Genomic DNA, 15,126 nt, shown 5'->3' with positions numbered 1-15,126 from the left:
GGCCAAGGGGAATGATGCCAAAAATGGGACAGATGGTCACCCTACCTGGGAGTCAAGCGGTGGCTGCCTTTTGAGGACTGTCACCCTCCCAGTGAAGCTCCTGGCTTCCGCCAGCTGGGGGGCCACTGGTAACCCCTCCCAGCTTGGTATCATCTGCAGATTTTATGTGTACACTCTATTTATATTTACATCTACATACGGCACTGCACTGCCACTCTGGCTCCCAGCTCCCCCAGCCAAGGGAAGGTAGTGGGAGGGCAGCCATGGTGTGGGTCTGCCTCCTGGCTCCCCCCATGGGGGAAAGTTCGGGGACAGCCGTGCCACAGCAGCCTGGGGAAGGCGGGGAGCGCGGGTCCAGCTCTTGGCTTCCCCAGCTGGGGAAAGCTGGTGGGGTGGGGTAGCCGTGGCCAGGTCCGGTTCCCCCAGCCATGGGAAGCTGGGGGGGCATCCGCGCCACCGTGGGGGAGCCGGGGGAGGCAGGCAGCAGCTGCAGGAAAATAAGGGGCAGTTAGCTCCTTTGAGAAAATAAATCGGGTCGCTACCCTAGCATCCCAAATACGGGACTGTCGCGCCAAAACTGAGATGGACAGTCACCCTACTGATGAAATGCATCCTACTGTACTCAGGGGGCTATCTGAGACAATATCTGAGCCAATAGCTATGACCTTTGAAAAGTCATGGAAGATGAGAGAGTTTCCACAAGACTGGAAAAGAGCAAATGTAGTGCCCATCTATAAAAAGAGAAATAAGGACGGCCTAGGAAACTACAGGCCAGTCATCTTAACTTCTCTGCCAGGAAAGATGAAGGAGCAAATACTTAAGGAATCTATTTGCAAACATCTAGAAGATGATAAGGTGATAAGTAACAGTCATCATTGATTTGCAAAGCACAAATCATGGCAAACCAACCTGAGAGCTTTCTTGGACAGATTAACAAACCTTGAGGATAAGGGGGATGCAGTAGATGTGCTATACCTAGACATTAACAAAGCATTTGATACAGTCTCACATGACCGTCTCATTAATAAACTAGGGAGATAAAATCTAGCTGGGGTTACTATAAGGTGGGTGAATAACTGGTTGAATAACTGTTCCTAGGGAATAGTTATCAATTGGTATAGTTATGTTGGAAGAGCAGCACAAGTGTGGCTCCATAGGGGTCAGATTTGGGACTGGTTCTGTTCAATATCTTCATCAAGGATTTAGATGTAAATATAAATAGAGAGTACACTTATAAAATCTGCAGATGATACCAAGCTGGGAGGGGTTACCAGTGCTTTGAAGGATAGGATTGTAATTCAAAATGGTCTAGACAAACAGGAGAAATGGCCTGAGAGAATAAAATTCAGCAAGAACAGATGTAACGTATTCCATGTAGGAAGGAACAATCAGTTTCACACACACAAAATGGAAACGGCCGTCTAGGAAGGAGTACTGCAGAATGGGGTCTAGGGGTCATAGCGGACCACAATATGAGTCAATATTGTGATACTGTAGCAGACAAGGCTAACAACACTCTGGGATGTGTTCACAGAAGTGTTGTAAGCGAGACATGAGAAGTCATTCTTCAGATGGAGTACTGTGTCCAGTTCTGGGCATCACATTGTAGGACAGAAATGGGCAAATTGGAGAAGGCCTAGAGAAGAGCAACAAAAATTATTAAAAGTCTGAAAAAAAAGACCTGTGAGGGAAGATTGAAGTAAAGGGGTTTGTTTAGTCAGGAAAAGAGAAGACTAAGAGGGGACATGATAACAGGTTTGAAGTACCTGAAACGTTTTTACAAGGAAGAGGGAGAAAAATTATTTTCCTTAACCTCTGATAATAAGACAAAAAGCAATAGGCTTAATTTGCAGTGAGAGAGGTTTAGGTTGGGTATTAGAAAAAACTTCTTGTCGAGTGGTTAAGCACTAGAATAAATTGCTTCAGGATTTTGTAGAATTTCCATCTTTGGAGATATTTAAGAGCAGGTTAGACAAACACCTGTCAGGGATGATCTAGATCGGGGTGTCCAATTTATGGCACGCAGGCCAGAATCTGGCCCCTGGCGCCTTTTTATCTGGCCGGCTGGGCCAGCAGTGGCACCATTTTAGAAGTCTGCTGAGCGACTCTGATATTACAGACAGCAAACAGCTGGAGCTGCCACAGTCGCCTATGGCTGCTAGTGGCAGGTGGGTGCGTAGCACAAGAGAAGCCTGCAGGACATGGAGAGGCTGAGGCAGGGCAGCTTCCACCTCGGCCTGGATTCCACCTCTTCCTGGCGTGGGAGGCGCCTGGGGCTCGCAGTGAGTCACACGCCCGGTCCCAGCCCCATCTGCGGCTCCAGCTTCCTACTTTGTTGTTAGGTGCTGGTTGTGGCCTCTGGGTGCAGGCTCAGAGCTGGGGCAGTGGATTGGAGCGTGGGAGGAGGTCAAGACGCAGGCTCCAGCAGGGCGCCACTTACCTTGGGCAGCTCCCAGTCCAGTCAACAGAATGGTGGGCTAAGGCCAGCTCCCTGCCTGCCCAGGCCAGCACGTCCCTGCAGCCTCCAGGTGGGGGGGCAGGTGGCTGTGCATGCTGCCTCTGCCAGCAGGCACTGCTACCACAGCTTCCACTGGCCGCAATTCCTGGTCAATGGGCCTGCAGAGTCACCGCTCGGGGAAGCGCAGTGCCTGGAGGCCCCTGCCCAGAGGCTGCAGGAACAGGCCAGCCGGTTCCAGGAGCGGTGTGGGGCGAGGGCAGGCAGGGAGCTGGCCTTAGCTCACGGTGCGGCTGAACTGTTAGTGACCAATCTTCCAGTGTCACTTCAGGAGCCTCCAGGAGACTGAGACTGAGTCTGGGAGACTCCTGGCCAAACCGGGAGGGCTGGCAGCCCTGAGGATGGCGGGCAGGCCCGCCAACCAGGGAGCGTGGGCAGCGGGGGTGGTGGGAGCCCCAGGCCTGTCGAAATGCTGCAGCAGCACGCCCCTGCTGCGCACGGCTGCGGGAATGGGGGGCAATGTGGCAGCCTGGGTTGCGCTGAGGGCTGACTGGTCTTGGCCACACCCCTTCCACTTTTGGCCCCAGCCTTTCAGCACAGAGCTGGGCCTCCCACCCCCTTGCCTGGGGCCCGTGGGGGTTGTTGGTGCCACTTGTGCCATGCCCCACACAGGGCAGTGGGGCAGGGAGGTGTCCATGCCTCATGTTGGACTCTGCCCAGGGTAAATGTCCCTGACATGAAGATCTACCCTGATCGTGCACAGTGTCAGGCAGGGCGGTGCAGGAACCCTGCGGGACGTGCTCAGGGCTTTCTCCTGCTTCCCTTCCTCCCTTAGACTCAGAAGGTGTTTTCCATGACATGGACAGCGACAGTATCAGCCACTTGGGAGACTGCCTGCTGTCAACCGCCGAAGCCAGCCTCCTCCAAGCCCGAGTGGGTAACCCCATCGACCGGCTGTACTCCATGCAGAGCTCCTACTTCACCTCCTGACCGTGGACTTGGTCCCGGTTATTTGGGAAGCATCTTGGACAGACCTTGCTCTGAATTCAGAATGAGGAGTGGGGAGGAAAAACAACCCTTCAGAGAAATTCTTTGAACCTTACAAATGGAAGAGGTGGCTGGTTTGCCAAGCACACCAGCACTAGTTCATAAGGACCTACCACAGCCCAGAGGACTCAGCTGCATTGCCTCTCCCCTCCCTTTCTCTAGCCACCAGTAGATGGGTGACATAATGTTGTGTAGCTGTAACTGTCATAGTTTGTCCAGTGTTTGCTTTAGAGCATTACATTTGTCACGAGATGGGCCAAGGTGCCAAGAGTCAGGCTTGTGAACAGCATCTCCTCTGTTGGCTGCATTTATTGAAACCGTAAGGTTTGTGGGTGATGCCTTGGGGGTCCCACTGCGAGGGATTTCACCAGCCTGCCCGCTCCTGGGCCTTTGTCATTTTCTGTAGGGAAGGCCAATGACTGAAGATGCTTCTGTTTGATATCCTGGCCAGTTTGGAAGCTGCCTTCCATGGGGTTGAATTAGGCTTTTTAACGGCTGGCACCATGGAAAAATACAAGACTGGTTGGCCTCCAAGGGAAAGGGCTTTGATTGGCTATTTCCCGCCAGGAACAAAAGATTATTTGGTCTTTGTTGTGATGCACAGAAACCAAGCACACGTCCCTGAATAGAGTAACACATCTTGAATGGCCTATCAGCCTCCCCATCCCTCCCTTCAAAAGGAAGCCCACTCCAGCCATTTAAAGTATAATGAATATCTCCTTCTCACAGCTATAGGACTGCAGGTGCTGTCTGCAACAATGGCTGTTTGGTTCTTTTAAAACTGATGGTGTGAACTAATACTATTTAAAAACATTCTCACTGAAACCTCGCCCTACCTGGTTTCCATCTCAAGAGGATTTCTCCCCTTGGTACACTGGGATCTTACCAGCAATTGCTTCCCTCAAATACATGAGGAGAGGGAAGAGACTGATTGAGTTATCTTGGAATGTGCCCAGTGCCAAGTCACTTCCACTCCAACAGACCGAGTTTGTTCTTGGTGCTGAAGGCAACAGATGCCCAGATGCCTCTGCGAGGCAGAGCACCTCCTCTGTGGATGGGAAGGCGCAACCCTTCTCTAAGCAGGGACCTCTGACAAGCTGGCTGTGGGGGGGCAGTTTCGGGCTAGAAATTGGTAGGCAGGTTCAGAGTTATGGCACGGAAGGTTTATAAAAGATGCAACAGACAGTGGCAGAAGAGAGTGAGTGGAAATTTAAATCAGATTGTTAAGAAGAAAATTCTTTGCTCACTCACCCAGTATTTTATGTTTCAGATGTTGTACAGACAGCTGGCACCATGAGAAGTGGCAGATGGTTCCCTGTCAGCCCCCTTTTACATAGACTTATGGACAGAGTAAGGGCCTCCAGAATTTGCCTTCCCTCTCCAATGGAAAATGATAGCTCGGCACAAGCAGGACATTTAAACCCTGATCCCTAGAGTTGCAAATCCACCAACTGAGTTTGTGCTGTGGCTGTCAGAGACCCTAGCTCACTGATGCTCCTGTACATAGTGCTGAATTGGGTTCTAAGTTCCTCGGCCATGCCAATCTGGTTTCAAAGTTATGCCACCCCTTCTCAAACGGAGCTGTGGCTGTGGGGGGACCACGTGTGAACATTACTAATCCAGCATCTGATGAAGTGAGTCTGTGCTCATGAAAGCTCATGCTCAAAACTTTTCTGTTAGTCTATAAGGTGCCACAGGACCCTTCGTTGCTGTTACAGATCCAGACTAACATGGCTACCCCTCCGATACATTACTAATCCTATGATTTGAGAACACAGGAGACCTGTTCCTGATATGTATTGCTGTCTGTCAGGAGCTCCCCATCTAGTCTAGGGAGCTCATGGGACTGGGCATAGAACTGGTGCATGACTGAACCAGAGCCTGAATACAGCTCACACCACCCATGATTCCCCCATTAGTACAGACGTATAAAAGTGCCACATGCCACTGGCAGTCCCTGGCCCCTCTGTTTACAAAACTATACGTTTTTTGTCTCCCTCAGGCATTAATAGTGGATAATTTTTGCCTTTCAGGCAATTGTGTAAATAGTTTGCAGACATTTCAATATTTCACTTCTGGGGCGCATCCTCTCCTGGCGAACTGGCAATTTGTGAGTTAGTCCATCCACACGAGAGAGTTCCATGAAAGTGGGTTTTTTTCTGCTCCTTCCCACCTGAGTTGTTGCACCTAGTCCCCCCATCCCCGTTGCATGTCCCTCCACCCATAAGACATGAAGTAACTCATGGCACTGGTTTTCTTTCTTTCTTTCAGTGGCTTTTGTGCTGGAAATGGTCGCAATTTAAGTTTTAAGCGAATGTTTCAGTGAACCATGTGCAGATTGATGTTTCCTCCAAGTGCTGGAGGCACTTTCACCCCTGAAATCCTACCCCTGCTCCTGTTGTGATCCAGTGCTGTAATGTGCCAGTGATTTTGCATGTACATTTGGAAATAAAAACAGACTTAAAGTTGGAGTCTAAAGCTTTCCTAAGAACAGACAACCTGCACCTTTGCTCCGCTTAGACTAGATCTAAGTAAACCTGGCCATCTAGTTAGTTTCTGGGCAACCCCATAGGGATTTGGCTGAGTTCTTCAAGGTGACATTCAATCAGAACCTCATTTTTTCCTGGGACCAGACATCCTGGAGCTAGAAGCAAGGAACTAAGTACTATCAGCTATTCTTACTTTGATAAAGAACCAGCAAATCCAACACCAAGAGTCAGTTATCAGTAGCTGCAAGAGGAACTGAATTCCCCATATGAACAAATGAGACATTGGTCAGCGATGTGAAGAACTATTCTAGGTGCTGGACCTCTGGTAGAGGGGAGTCAGAGATGACAATGACCTGAGCTTCAGAAATGATGCTGAGATTCACTTGCAAGACTGGAAGGAGTATATTCTGGCTAGTTAGACTGACCTGATAGGAGCAGAAGCAGGATTTCTCCTTGACATAGTCTAACCTTGTGCTGACTCAAGAAGTGGTTAGTCAGCTTGCAAGCACCAAACAAACAGCTGAACTTCCTATCGTCTGACAAATGAGCACAATTGCCAAGCAAAGTCCAGCTGCATCTCTGGTATCCCGCATTCTGAGGGATCCTCAGCACTGCCAGGTGGCTTCTGGGGCATCCAGAGGCTGCAGGTCATCCCAGTGTATTTTGCAGCAGCCACCAAAGGTTGGCTGATGTGTGTGTGCCAGTGGGTACCAGCTGTTGTAAATGTGAAGGTGCAGGAGCAGTAACTGTGTGCTTGTGTGCACAAACATCCCAGGACACCTGGAGTGTGAGCTCTCGCCCCCTTGTGCCCTCTTTGAGCCTTCCTATGAGCAGATGGGAATAAGGGGACTTCAGAGTAGCTGGGGTCCTTTCGAAAAGGAGCCTCATCTGGATGAGCCACGCAGCGGCGAGCTGCGTCAATTCTGAAGTGCCGCAGCTGCCCGCGTGCTAAGGAGGTGCTGAATATGCATTTCAGCGCTTCATTAGTAAACTTCGAAATGGCCATTTGCATGGCCATTTTGAAGTTTTTGGCTAGTGTAGACATGGCCCTGGAGTGTGAACGCTCGCCCTCTTGTGCCCTCTTTGCTGGCCGCATCACACAGATTGGTAAGCCGTGGCTTTTCCTGATGCATGATTCCCACCTAATGGACACTCAGGGGCTAGCTGCGTTTCAGCTCTGTCCAGGACTGTGTGGTTCTTCTGAGTTGTTCAAAAGCCTCTAAGTGGATCAGAACTGCTGGGTGCTCTTCTTGATATGCCTCAGGCAGCTGCTTGCTTGGTTGGTTTGCTGTCAGCTTGCAGGGTATTCCTTTCTGCCTGGCTGCTCCAGCATTTGTGACACCGGAGCATAGCACAGCTTCCGCGTGTGGTGTTGCTGAGTATGGCTAGGTTGATGTTTGCTCCTTTTGTGGCATGGACTATCACCGTCTTACCTGCCGTTTTGCTACGTAGCAGTAACACTTTGCTTCTAAGAGCCTTCCATATACTTTAATGACTTAAGGCTCAGACACCTGGCAAGCAGGGAAGTGTTGCTCCATGATACATGTGGGGAGACAGCAGCATAGAGAGGTCAAGAGTCATTCCCCAGGCCACAGCACAGTCCATTGTAGAGCTAGGACAAGAATCCAGAGGCTCAACACCATGTGTAGTAAGCATTACCCTGCAGTGCCTCCCTTTTCCTGTATGGCTGCAAACCTCCGTTAAGGCCTTTCACGTCTACCCGTCAGAAGACAGAAATGTTTTTTTTTTCAGGAGGGAGGCAATCAGCTTTGCCCAAGGCTTCAGTGTTCCAGTGATTTTGATGGGAGTAAGACCTGGGGGTTTCTGACTTCCACTCCTGTGCTTAGGTGTGTTTCTTTTCTGAGTGTTTAGCTGAACACTTCAAAGGTGACAGGTGACCAGAAGACAAGGGTGCCAAGACAAGACCCTCTGTCCAGGCAGCCCCTCTCATACCAAGCAGTGACTTGCTGTCAGCTGGATGGGAGCCAAGTAAAGCAACCATGTGTGTGAATGGAATGTGATTCTGCATAGCTCCCTACCCTTTGCCATGGCCCATGTCAGTCCTGGGCCTGCCAGCAGTACTAAATCTCTGCCTATGACTGCCGACACCAAAGGAACATACTGATTTATGGCTCTTTTAAATAAGAGAAACAGCGTGTAAAATTGGAGCATTTTCTGGATGAAAAATTAAAGGGATGCTTTTATTAGTTCCTCATTCTAGACTCATGTGTAATTCACCTTGTTGGTTTTAAAGTTCCACTTGAAAGAAAACTTGACTTCAACAGAAGTTAACGTACGAGGCTGCAAGAGTTCCAGCACACGTAATCTCATAGATTGAGAGACTTCTAAATCAAAAGAGATCTGTGAAAAAAAAGGGCAAAAAAATTAAGTGAACTAATGAGCTTTGGTTTTTCTCCATCTTGCAGACCTCAAAGCCCTTCCCCTGCATAAATTAGCTAACCCTCACTACTTCCTGACAAAAGAGGCTTGATGAGTTTCAGATATGAGAAGTGCAGTGACTAGTCCCAAGCTCACACAGCAGATCATTGATTGAGCTGGGACTACAATCCAGGTATCCTAATGTCCAAGCCCTTCTTATACCTATCAGTCAAAACTGGAAACAAGAATCTGGAACAAGTGAAAGGGGAACAATGCAGATGGGCAGCTGAGAGACCATTCTTGGAGAGAAGTGTGCAATGGCTCTGCTAGACAGGCAGCTGAGAGACCATTCTTGGAGAAAAGTGCGGAATGGCTCTGCTAGATGGGCAGCCGAGACCATTCTTGGAGAGAAGTGCAGAATGGCTCTGCTAGAAGGTGAGCAATAAAAGCTTTCACTTCCATTTCTGCCCAACAAAGGAGCATTGCTACAATGGCACAGATGGGATTGTGTGTGAACTAAAGGGGGAACACCCCACTCATATCCCCCAACCCCCAGAGTGAGAGTGTGTCTAATGGTCTGTGTCGCAGCCAGAAATGTTCTAGAGGTTCTGAAGTAACTTGGGACTTTTTAGGCTCCCCTGTGTGGATTCTGCAGGGTTTGAGTATTTATTTCTCTCTCTTTTCAGTTTATGAGACCAGTAAGATTACCAATTCACCACATGATGGCTCCAAATCCATTTTTGTGACGCTCCCACCATGGAAAACAGAGACTTACATATTGATTTGGACCCTTTGGGATCAATTTAGCTGAACCTCTGCAGCCTTTGGCAATGGTGCAGAAAGCAGAGGTCTGACTGCCACAGACTTTTCTATGACTCAGCCCAGTGCTGGTGCATGTCTAACGTCTGTTTCCTGCAGTTGTTAGTATGGGCCCATTCTTTCTTGACTTGGGATGCAGTTTGTGCCAGAGCCCAGACAGTCTTTGGCTATAGAAGTCTGGGCTGGCACCACGTCTGGTGCAATATATTCTCCATGTCCTCAGACACAGGGAATGAGGGAGAGCAGTTTCTGGATTTCTAACGTTTGTTTTCTTACATGTAATTTCTGGTTTTCACCATCATGGAAGGGTCCTAAGCATCGCCAAACTGTCCAAAAACCGCAGCCAGAAGAGTACAGAATTTGCATTGCCAGACAGATCTTCACTAGCCTGTGTAATCCAGAACCCTGACTCTTGCAGGAGCCAATATCTTATGTTTCAGAACACTTGCTGGTCCCATGGTGCTGGCTTCTTCGTATATCCAACTGCATTAAAGCAAACCAGATGCCCAGTGGTACTTCCCTAATGTTACATCCGCATCACAGTGACTGCTGTAGCTGGCACCATGATTGTATTCCCTCACAGGCCAGAGGAGGTAGCCAAACAAACAAAACAAAACAAAACAAAAAACAACCCCTCCCCCCGCAAACAAAACAAAACAACACAACTTTTTAGGACCGTACTCCACCCTGTGAAACGATTTGAGACCCTACTGCTGCAAAGCCACAAGGAAGACTAAAACTTTGCAATACTACACATGGAACTAAAACGCCTTCGGGGCCAAAAAGTGAGCAGTCCCTGTGCATGTGCAACTTGAAAGGAGACCGACTGCGAGGGATGATCTTCACTCACAAGACCCTGCCTTTCCATACAGCATTTGCCAACTGTGATAAGGCCATTTGTTTGTTTAGTTCAGGAATCTGCCTTCAGAAATACTTGGTAACTTGGGGGAAAACAACACTTTTCAAAAGCAGACTGCCTATGCCATTCTGCCCCGTGAGGGCAGGTTTTTCCCTCAAAACTGCAACACAGGGCTTTATGATCCAGTCTACCCAAAGGGGCACGACACATTCTGCATTCAGAACAAAACCAACGGCTGCCTTGTTATGATCTCCTCAGAAGACATCATTCTCCTTGAGCGTCAGAGCCCAAATACACAGCCGGCAAAAGGCAGCAGCCCCTGCATTTCACCCAGCCTGCTGCTCAGTAACAGGCTGATTTTTGTAACTAATTGTCAGGGTTCAGCGGCTCAGATGCAAGCTGGCGTGGACATACGCCTAGCAGTGTGGTAGTTAAAGCAATAGCCTGAGTAAGTAACGATAGAGTGGTTCAGGCTGCTCAGCAGCAGGGGACATAGCTGGGCTTATAAGAGGCCCAGTGCACCTAAGCATAATGAAAAATGGCTTTTCTGCTTATAGCCTGACATTTCAATACAATTTCAACAGCATGTAAAGCATCTTTCATGCATAACAGCAGCCTTAATAAAGCTCTTTCCACTACAGATACTTATGACTAATGGGAGGCTCAAAAGGTAGTTGCACCCTCTAAATTCAGCCACCACCTCCTCTCCCAACTTTCCCACCACGTCAAGTCACTAAGTAAACTGAGTCTCCTTTGAGCTGCTCTTGGCACTTGAAAGGGATGAAAGCAGAAAAATGCTCCCTGCCTCACTTACTTATAAAATATGTATAGTTATAAGTGACCCCCCCACACACATCACACCACTCCTGAAATGCAGCCACCTCTGTAGCTGGGGACAGCAGCTAATGAGGTTACAGCAAGCAGCACAACTGCGTAAGCCAGCTGCATGATTTGGGCTGTTAGAAGCTGGAACAGACAAACTTCAATCTGCCACCACCTCCCTGAAGAGGGGACTCTCTGCCAAGCTGGGCTATTGGAAGATGGGACATTATGTTCACCAAACACCACATGCTCAAAGGCAAGAACCTGGCCACTTGCTTCAGCTGAAAGACGGACAGGGAATAATGTGTCATGTTGAGCAAGAATGAAATCGCTAGGCACCACATCAGAGATAAACCTCTTTTGGGCCTTGTTGAGCCACCTGTGAAAGGTGCCTGCCTCAAATTAAAGCAGCTACAGAATCTCAGCAGGATTAAGAAAAAAAATTTTAAACTTGAGGAATATGTGATCTGCCGTCCTGGTTTCTGTGCAAGGCTGTAGAGCTCGGTTCCCTAAGCAGGGTTGCACTGCCTGGGTCCAGGCCCTTATCTCTCTCGCTTGTTGGGTGTCCCCAGCAGCTTGGAGAAGCAGCATCTGCCTGAGCATATCAGAGGGAACAGTCCTTTGCTGTGGCCTTTGAGTATCTCAAAGCACTTTCAAGTCCAAATTAAGCCTTACACCTTTTCTGGGAGGCAGAACTCAGTCTCATTTCCTACACACTGAACAACAGCTCAGACTCATGCAAGGAGAAAAATCAAAACAAAAGTGCTGGGAAGTGAAACAAGGAGTTCCAGCTTCCTGTACGCTGCCATAGTGCTCCTTGCACTTACATCTCTGATTTAGGCATGCTCAGGGCAGCTCTCTTTGCAGAGTGAGGACTTGAAATCTCTGGTCCTTAATTCACTCCTTTCACAAGAAGAATCCACTGTTCTGTATCACTAATGACCTACACTGCCTGCTAACTTGACATAACCTCTCTTTCCCTTTCACTGTTCTCATATTGTGAGCATCAAATACCTCCCCATCATTTTGGAATTTGTTTGTTGTCTTTTTACAAAACCTGACTGGTATAGAAACGAGTTTCAAACATGGGGAGCACTAGTTATCAGATATCCCTACAGGCAAGGCTCCCTCTGCTGGCTCCAAAGCAGAACATAAAACATGCTAATCTATAGCCCCTCAGTAACATTTGTCAGTAATGGGATTAATGAATAGTCTGAGACTGTTCAAATTTAGGACCTACACAGATTGCTGATTTCTCTTCAGTTGTCTCCTGGATTCAGTGCCATCCACCAGACCCTCACAGCAGCTCCTCTTATCAACAGGAGGAAGCCAGAGCCAGCTGTTTAGTCTTTACAATTTATTTCATCAGGGTACAGAAATACTGTGCCCAAATATTGCAAGGAGTAGGAAAGAACACATGTTGCAGTAAACAGGACAAGTTAAGGGCCAATTTCATCCACTGGTCTCAGTTTCATCGCAGAGTTGAGCCTTTACTGACACCTTCATACAGTTTCTGTAGCTGATTAATTAATGGAGCTATTCAGGGCTGTGCAACGAGCAGATACAACAGCAGCACTAACAGCACACTGACAAATAGGACATCAGAATGCTTCCAGCTGTGACTCCAACTGTTAAAGTGCCTGTGGCCAGAAATGGATGAAAGCCTGAGCATGGGGTCCCATATCATGCTCTTTTGTTCCAGGAACCATGATACTGAGGCTACACAGCTGGGAACACTTGTCTTCTTCCTCCAGATGAAAGTTCTCAGTATCCCCTGTGGAAAAACAGCAGGAGTCAGCGTCAATGGTTATGCATATATGTGAAACTCTAGTCCTGAGGCTATAGCATTTACACAGACAACTGATAATAAGTAATTCTGTAGCTTCCAAGGATTTTCCACAAACTTAAGATGATTTTATTTTGATACTGCTCCTTCAGAGCACAAACTCTTTGAAAGAAAATGCTCAAAGTAGTAGAGTAAGCTGAGGAAGCCTGATGTGTACGTTACTCTAGGTAGTTCATATGGATCAAGGGCCTGGCAACAGCGTTCAGGGTTTTCATCACATGGCTGACAGCTCAAGCTCACGGTGACAGTCATTACTATCAGCTACCCAGTTGGAGATCTTAGGATAAATGAGCTAGCTAAGCGGTCACTCTGGTTTCTAGCAGTTAAGTGTCACTCTTGCAAGAATCACCACTACAACTGGCACTTATTGTCAGTCTCAGCAAAGAGGACAAGGAAAGAATGAGCACCGGTCTGCAATCTCACTTTTCAAAGGAATCTCTAGGGCATGGGAAGCACTATTGGCAGGAAGGCAGATGGGGAAGCTAGCAGGAAAGCTGCCTATGCTGGAGATGAATAACGGATTTCAACCTTTCAGCTGTCACTTCATTCACCTTAAGTTGTCAGTTTCACCTGCTCAGCGCAAAGCAGAAACTGGTTGACATGTTCCGTGCAGTTTGTCACTGAGGCTTGGTTCTGTTTCAAGCACTGTTCAAATGCAGTGAAGGGCTTGGCACAGTCATGGCGGATTTTCTGCACAACGGGGCTGCAACAAAGCAAGCACACACAGACTCTGAGTTCCTCACAGGGACTAAACAAATGCTGGAATAAGCCTAGAAAGAGCATTTTAAAATCTCTAGAAAAAGCAGCTGTAGGAAAGACAGGAATGAGCCTAGCAGCAGATGTGAAATTCCACTGATCAGCTGCACAACAAATGGACAGGCTGCCCTTGCAGTTACAGCACTGATTATCAACCAAAGAACAGGGTTCAATACCCTGCTCTGTCACAGAGTTCCTGATGCAACCTTGGGCAGGTCACTTCCTCTCCCTGCCCCTCTGCTCCCCGCTGTACAATGGGGAAAATGGCCCCTTGGCTTGCAAGGGCAGGTGACATACACATGCACCCACACGAGCTGCTCAGCTACCATGGGATGGCAGTCAGATGTGTACAAAGAGCAGGAGACCAGCCGTGGGGACAAGGTAGGAGAGAGGCCACGCGGAGCACAAAACTAGGGGCAGGCCACACTCACTGGGAGGAGGTGCAGCGGGCCATGTTGAGCTTGAGCTGGTCACAGTCCTGCTGCCAGGTGGCAGGACTGGCAGCCACACAGCGCCCATACTGCTCCATCTCGCTGCGGCAGTGCCGCACTGCCACCTCCAGGGCAGCCTGCCTGGAAGGAGACCAGAGAGTCAGAGGAGAGTGCTGGGCCTCTTCACCCCCAGGAAATGCCCATGTCCCTTCTCCCATCACAGAGAATGTTCAAAAGAGCATCCCCCTTTGCACCCCACTCGGGTGACTGACCCATCCGTTTTCCTACTCCTGGGACTGACCTGTTTCTCTTCCCACCCCAGGGACCGCCCCCCCCTTGCATCCCACCCTGGGACTGCCCAGGAGAGCATTCCCACTTTGCACCTCACCCTGGGAACTGCCCTGCACCCCTCCCATCCCAGGACTTCTCAGGAGAGCAACCCCCTTTGCACCTCACCCCAGGGACTGCCCTGCACCCCTCCCACCCTGGGACTGCCCAGGAGAACACCCCCCATGCACCTCACCCCAGGGACTGCCCTGCACCCCTCCCACCCTGGGACTGCTCAGGAGAGCACCCCCCTTTGCACCTCACCCCAGGGACTGCCCTGCACCCCTCCCATCCCGGGACTTCCCAGGAGAGCAAGCCCCTTTGCACCTCACCCCAGGGACTGCCCTGCACCCCTCCCACCCTGGAACTGCCCAGGAGAGCACCCCCCTTTGCACCTCACCCCAGGGACTGCCCTGCACCCCTCCCACCCTGGGACTGCCCAGGAGAGCACCCCCCTTTGCACCTCACCCCAGGGACTGCCCTGCACCCCTCCCACCCTGGAACTGCCCAGGAGAGCACCCCCCTTTGCACCTCACCCCGGGGACTGCCCTGGACAACACCCCCCATGCACCTCACCCCAGGGACTGCCCTGCACCCCTCCCACCCTGGAACTGCCCAGGAGAGCACCCCTCTTTGCACCTCACCCCGGGGACTGCCCTGGACAACACCCCCCATGCACCTCACCCCAGGGACTGCCCAGGAGAACACCCCACCTTTGCACCTCACCCTGGGGACCACCCCATGCCCCCCTTGGTCCCGCCCTCACATGCCGCCGCGCACAGCACACCCGCAGCCGACCGGACAGCAGGACCCGTCCCAGTCCGCATGCGCGCAGACTCGTCCTGGCCGGGACACTCGAGGCAGGTGGGCCGGTCGCCGCGCACGCGCGCCCCTGC

General features: G+C 50.0%; 2 protein-coding genes across 8 annotated transcripts in view; one reads left to right on the top strand and one right to left on the bottom strand.

Moving 5' to 3' along the window:
- Positions 1-3,522, top strand: part of LOC142003136 (LIM homeobox transcription factor 1-alpha-like) — a 61,646-nt gene extending 58,124 nt beyond the window's left edge. Inside the window, exon 9 of the mRNA XM_074979835.1 lies at positions 3,291-3,522. Within this exon, the coding sequence (XP_074835936.1) occupies positions 3,291-3,445 (155 nt within the window). The 3' untranslated portion in view covers positions 3,446-3,522. The remainder of the gene's footprint in view (positions 1-3,290) is intronic.
- A 4,698-nt stretch (positions 3,523-8,220) lies between these two features.
- CHCHD5 (coiled-coil-helix-coiled-coil-helix domain containing 5) lies at positions 8,221-15,114 on the bottom strand. 7 transcript variants are annotated; one of them, XR_012642801.1, is made up of 5 exons: positions 15,018-15,114; positions 13,904-14,044; positions 13,287-13,419; positions 12,111-12,644; positions 8,221-8,352 (listed from the first exon to the last, which is right to left on the bottom strand). XR_012642801.1 is itself a non-coding variant. In XM_074980093.1 (4 exons), exons 1-3 carry the CDS (start codon positions 15,055-15,057, stop codon positions 13,269-13,271), a joined length of 321 nt encoding a protein of 106 aa, XP_074836194.1. In that variant the 5' UTR covers positions 15,058-15,072; the 3' UTR covers positions 12,507-12,644; position 13,268. The 7 variants fall into 7 exon arrangements, 1 of the variants encoding a protein (XP_074836194.1); XR_012642804.1 differs by having other exon boundaries at positions 13,904-14,040; positions 15,018-15,107; XR_012642803.1 differs by lacking the exon at positions 15,018-15,114 and adding an exon at positions 14,944-15,007.
- Positions 15,115-15,126: the final 12 nt, after the last annotated feature.

The sequence above is a fragment of the Carettochelys insculpta genome, chromosome 29, assembly GCF_033958435.1.
Source record: "Carettochelys insculpta isolate YL-2023 chromosome 29, ASM3395843v1, whole genome shotgun sequence".
In the NCBI taxonomy this organism is placed as follows: Eukaryota; Metazoa; Chordata; order Testudines; family Carettochelyidae; genus Carettochelys; species Carettochelys insculpta.
Note: the sequence above shows the minus strand (reverse complement) of the source record. Positions and strands in the feature narration are given on the sequence as shown.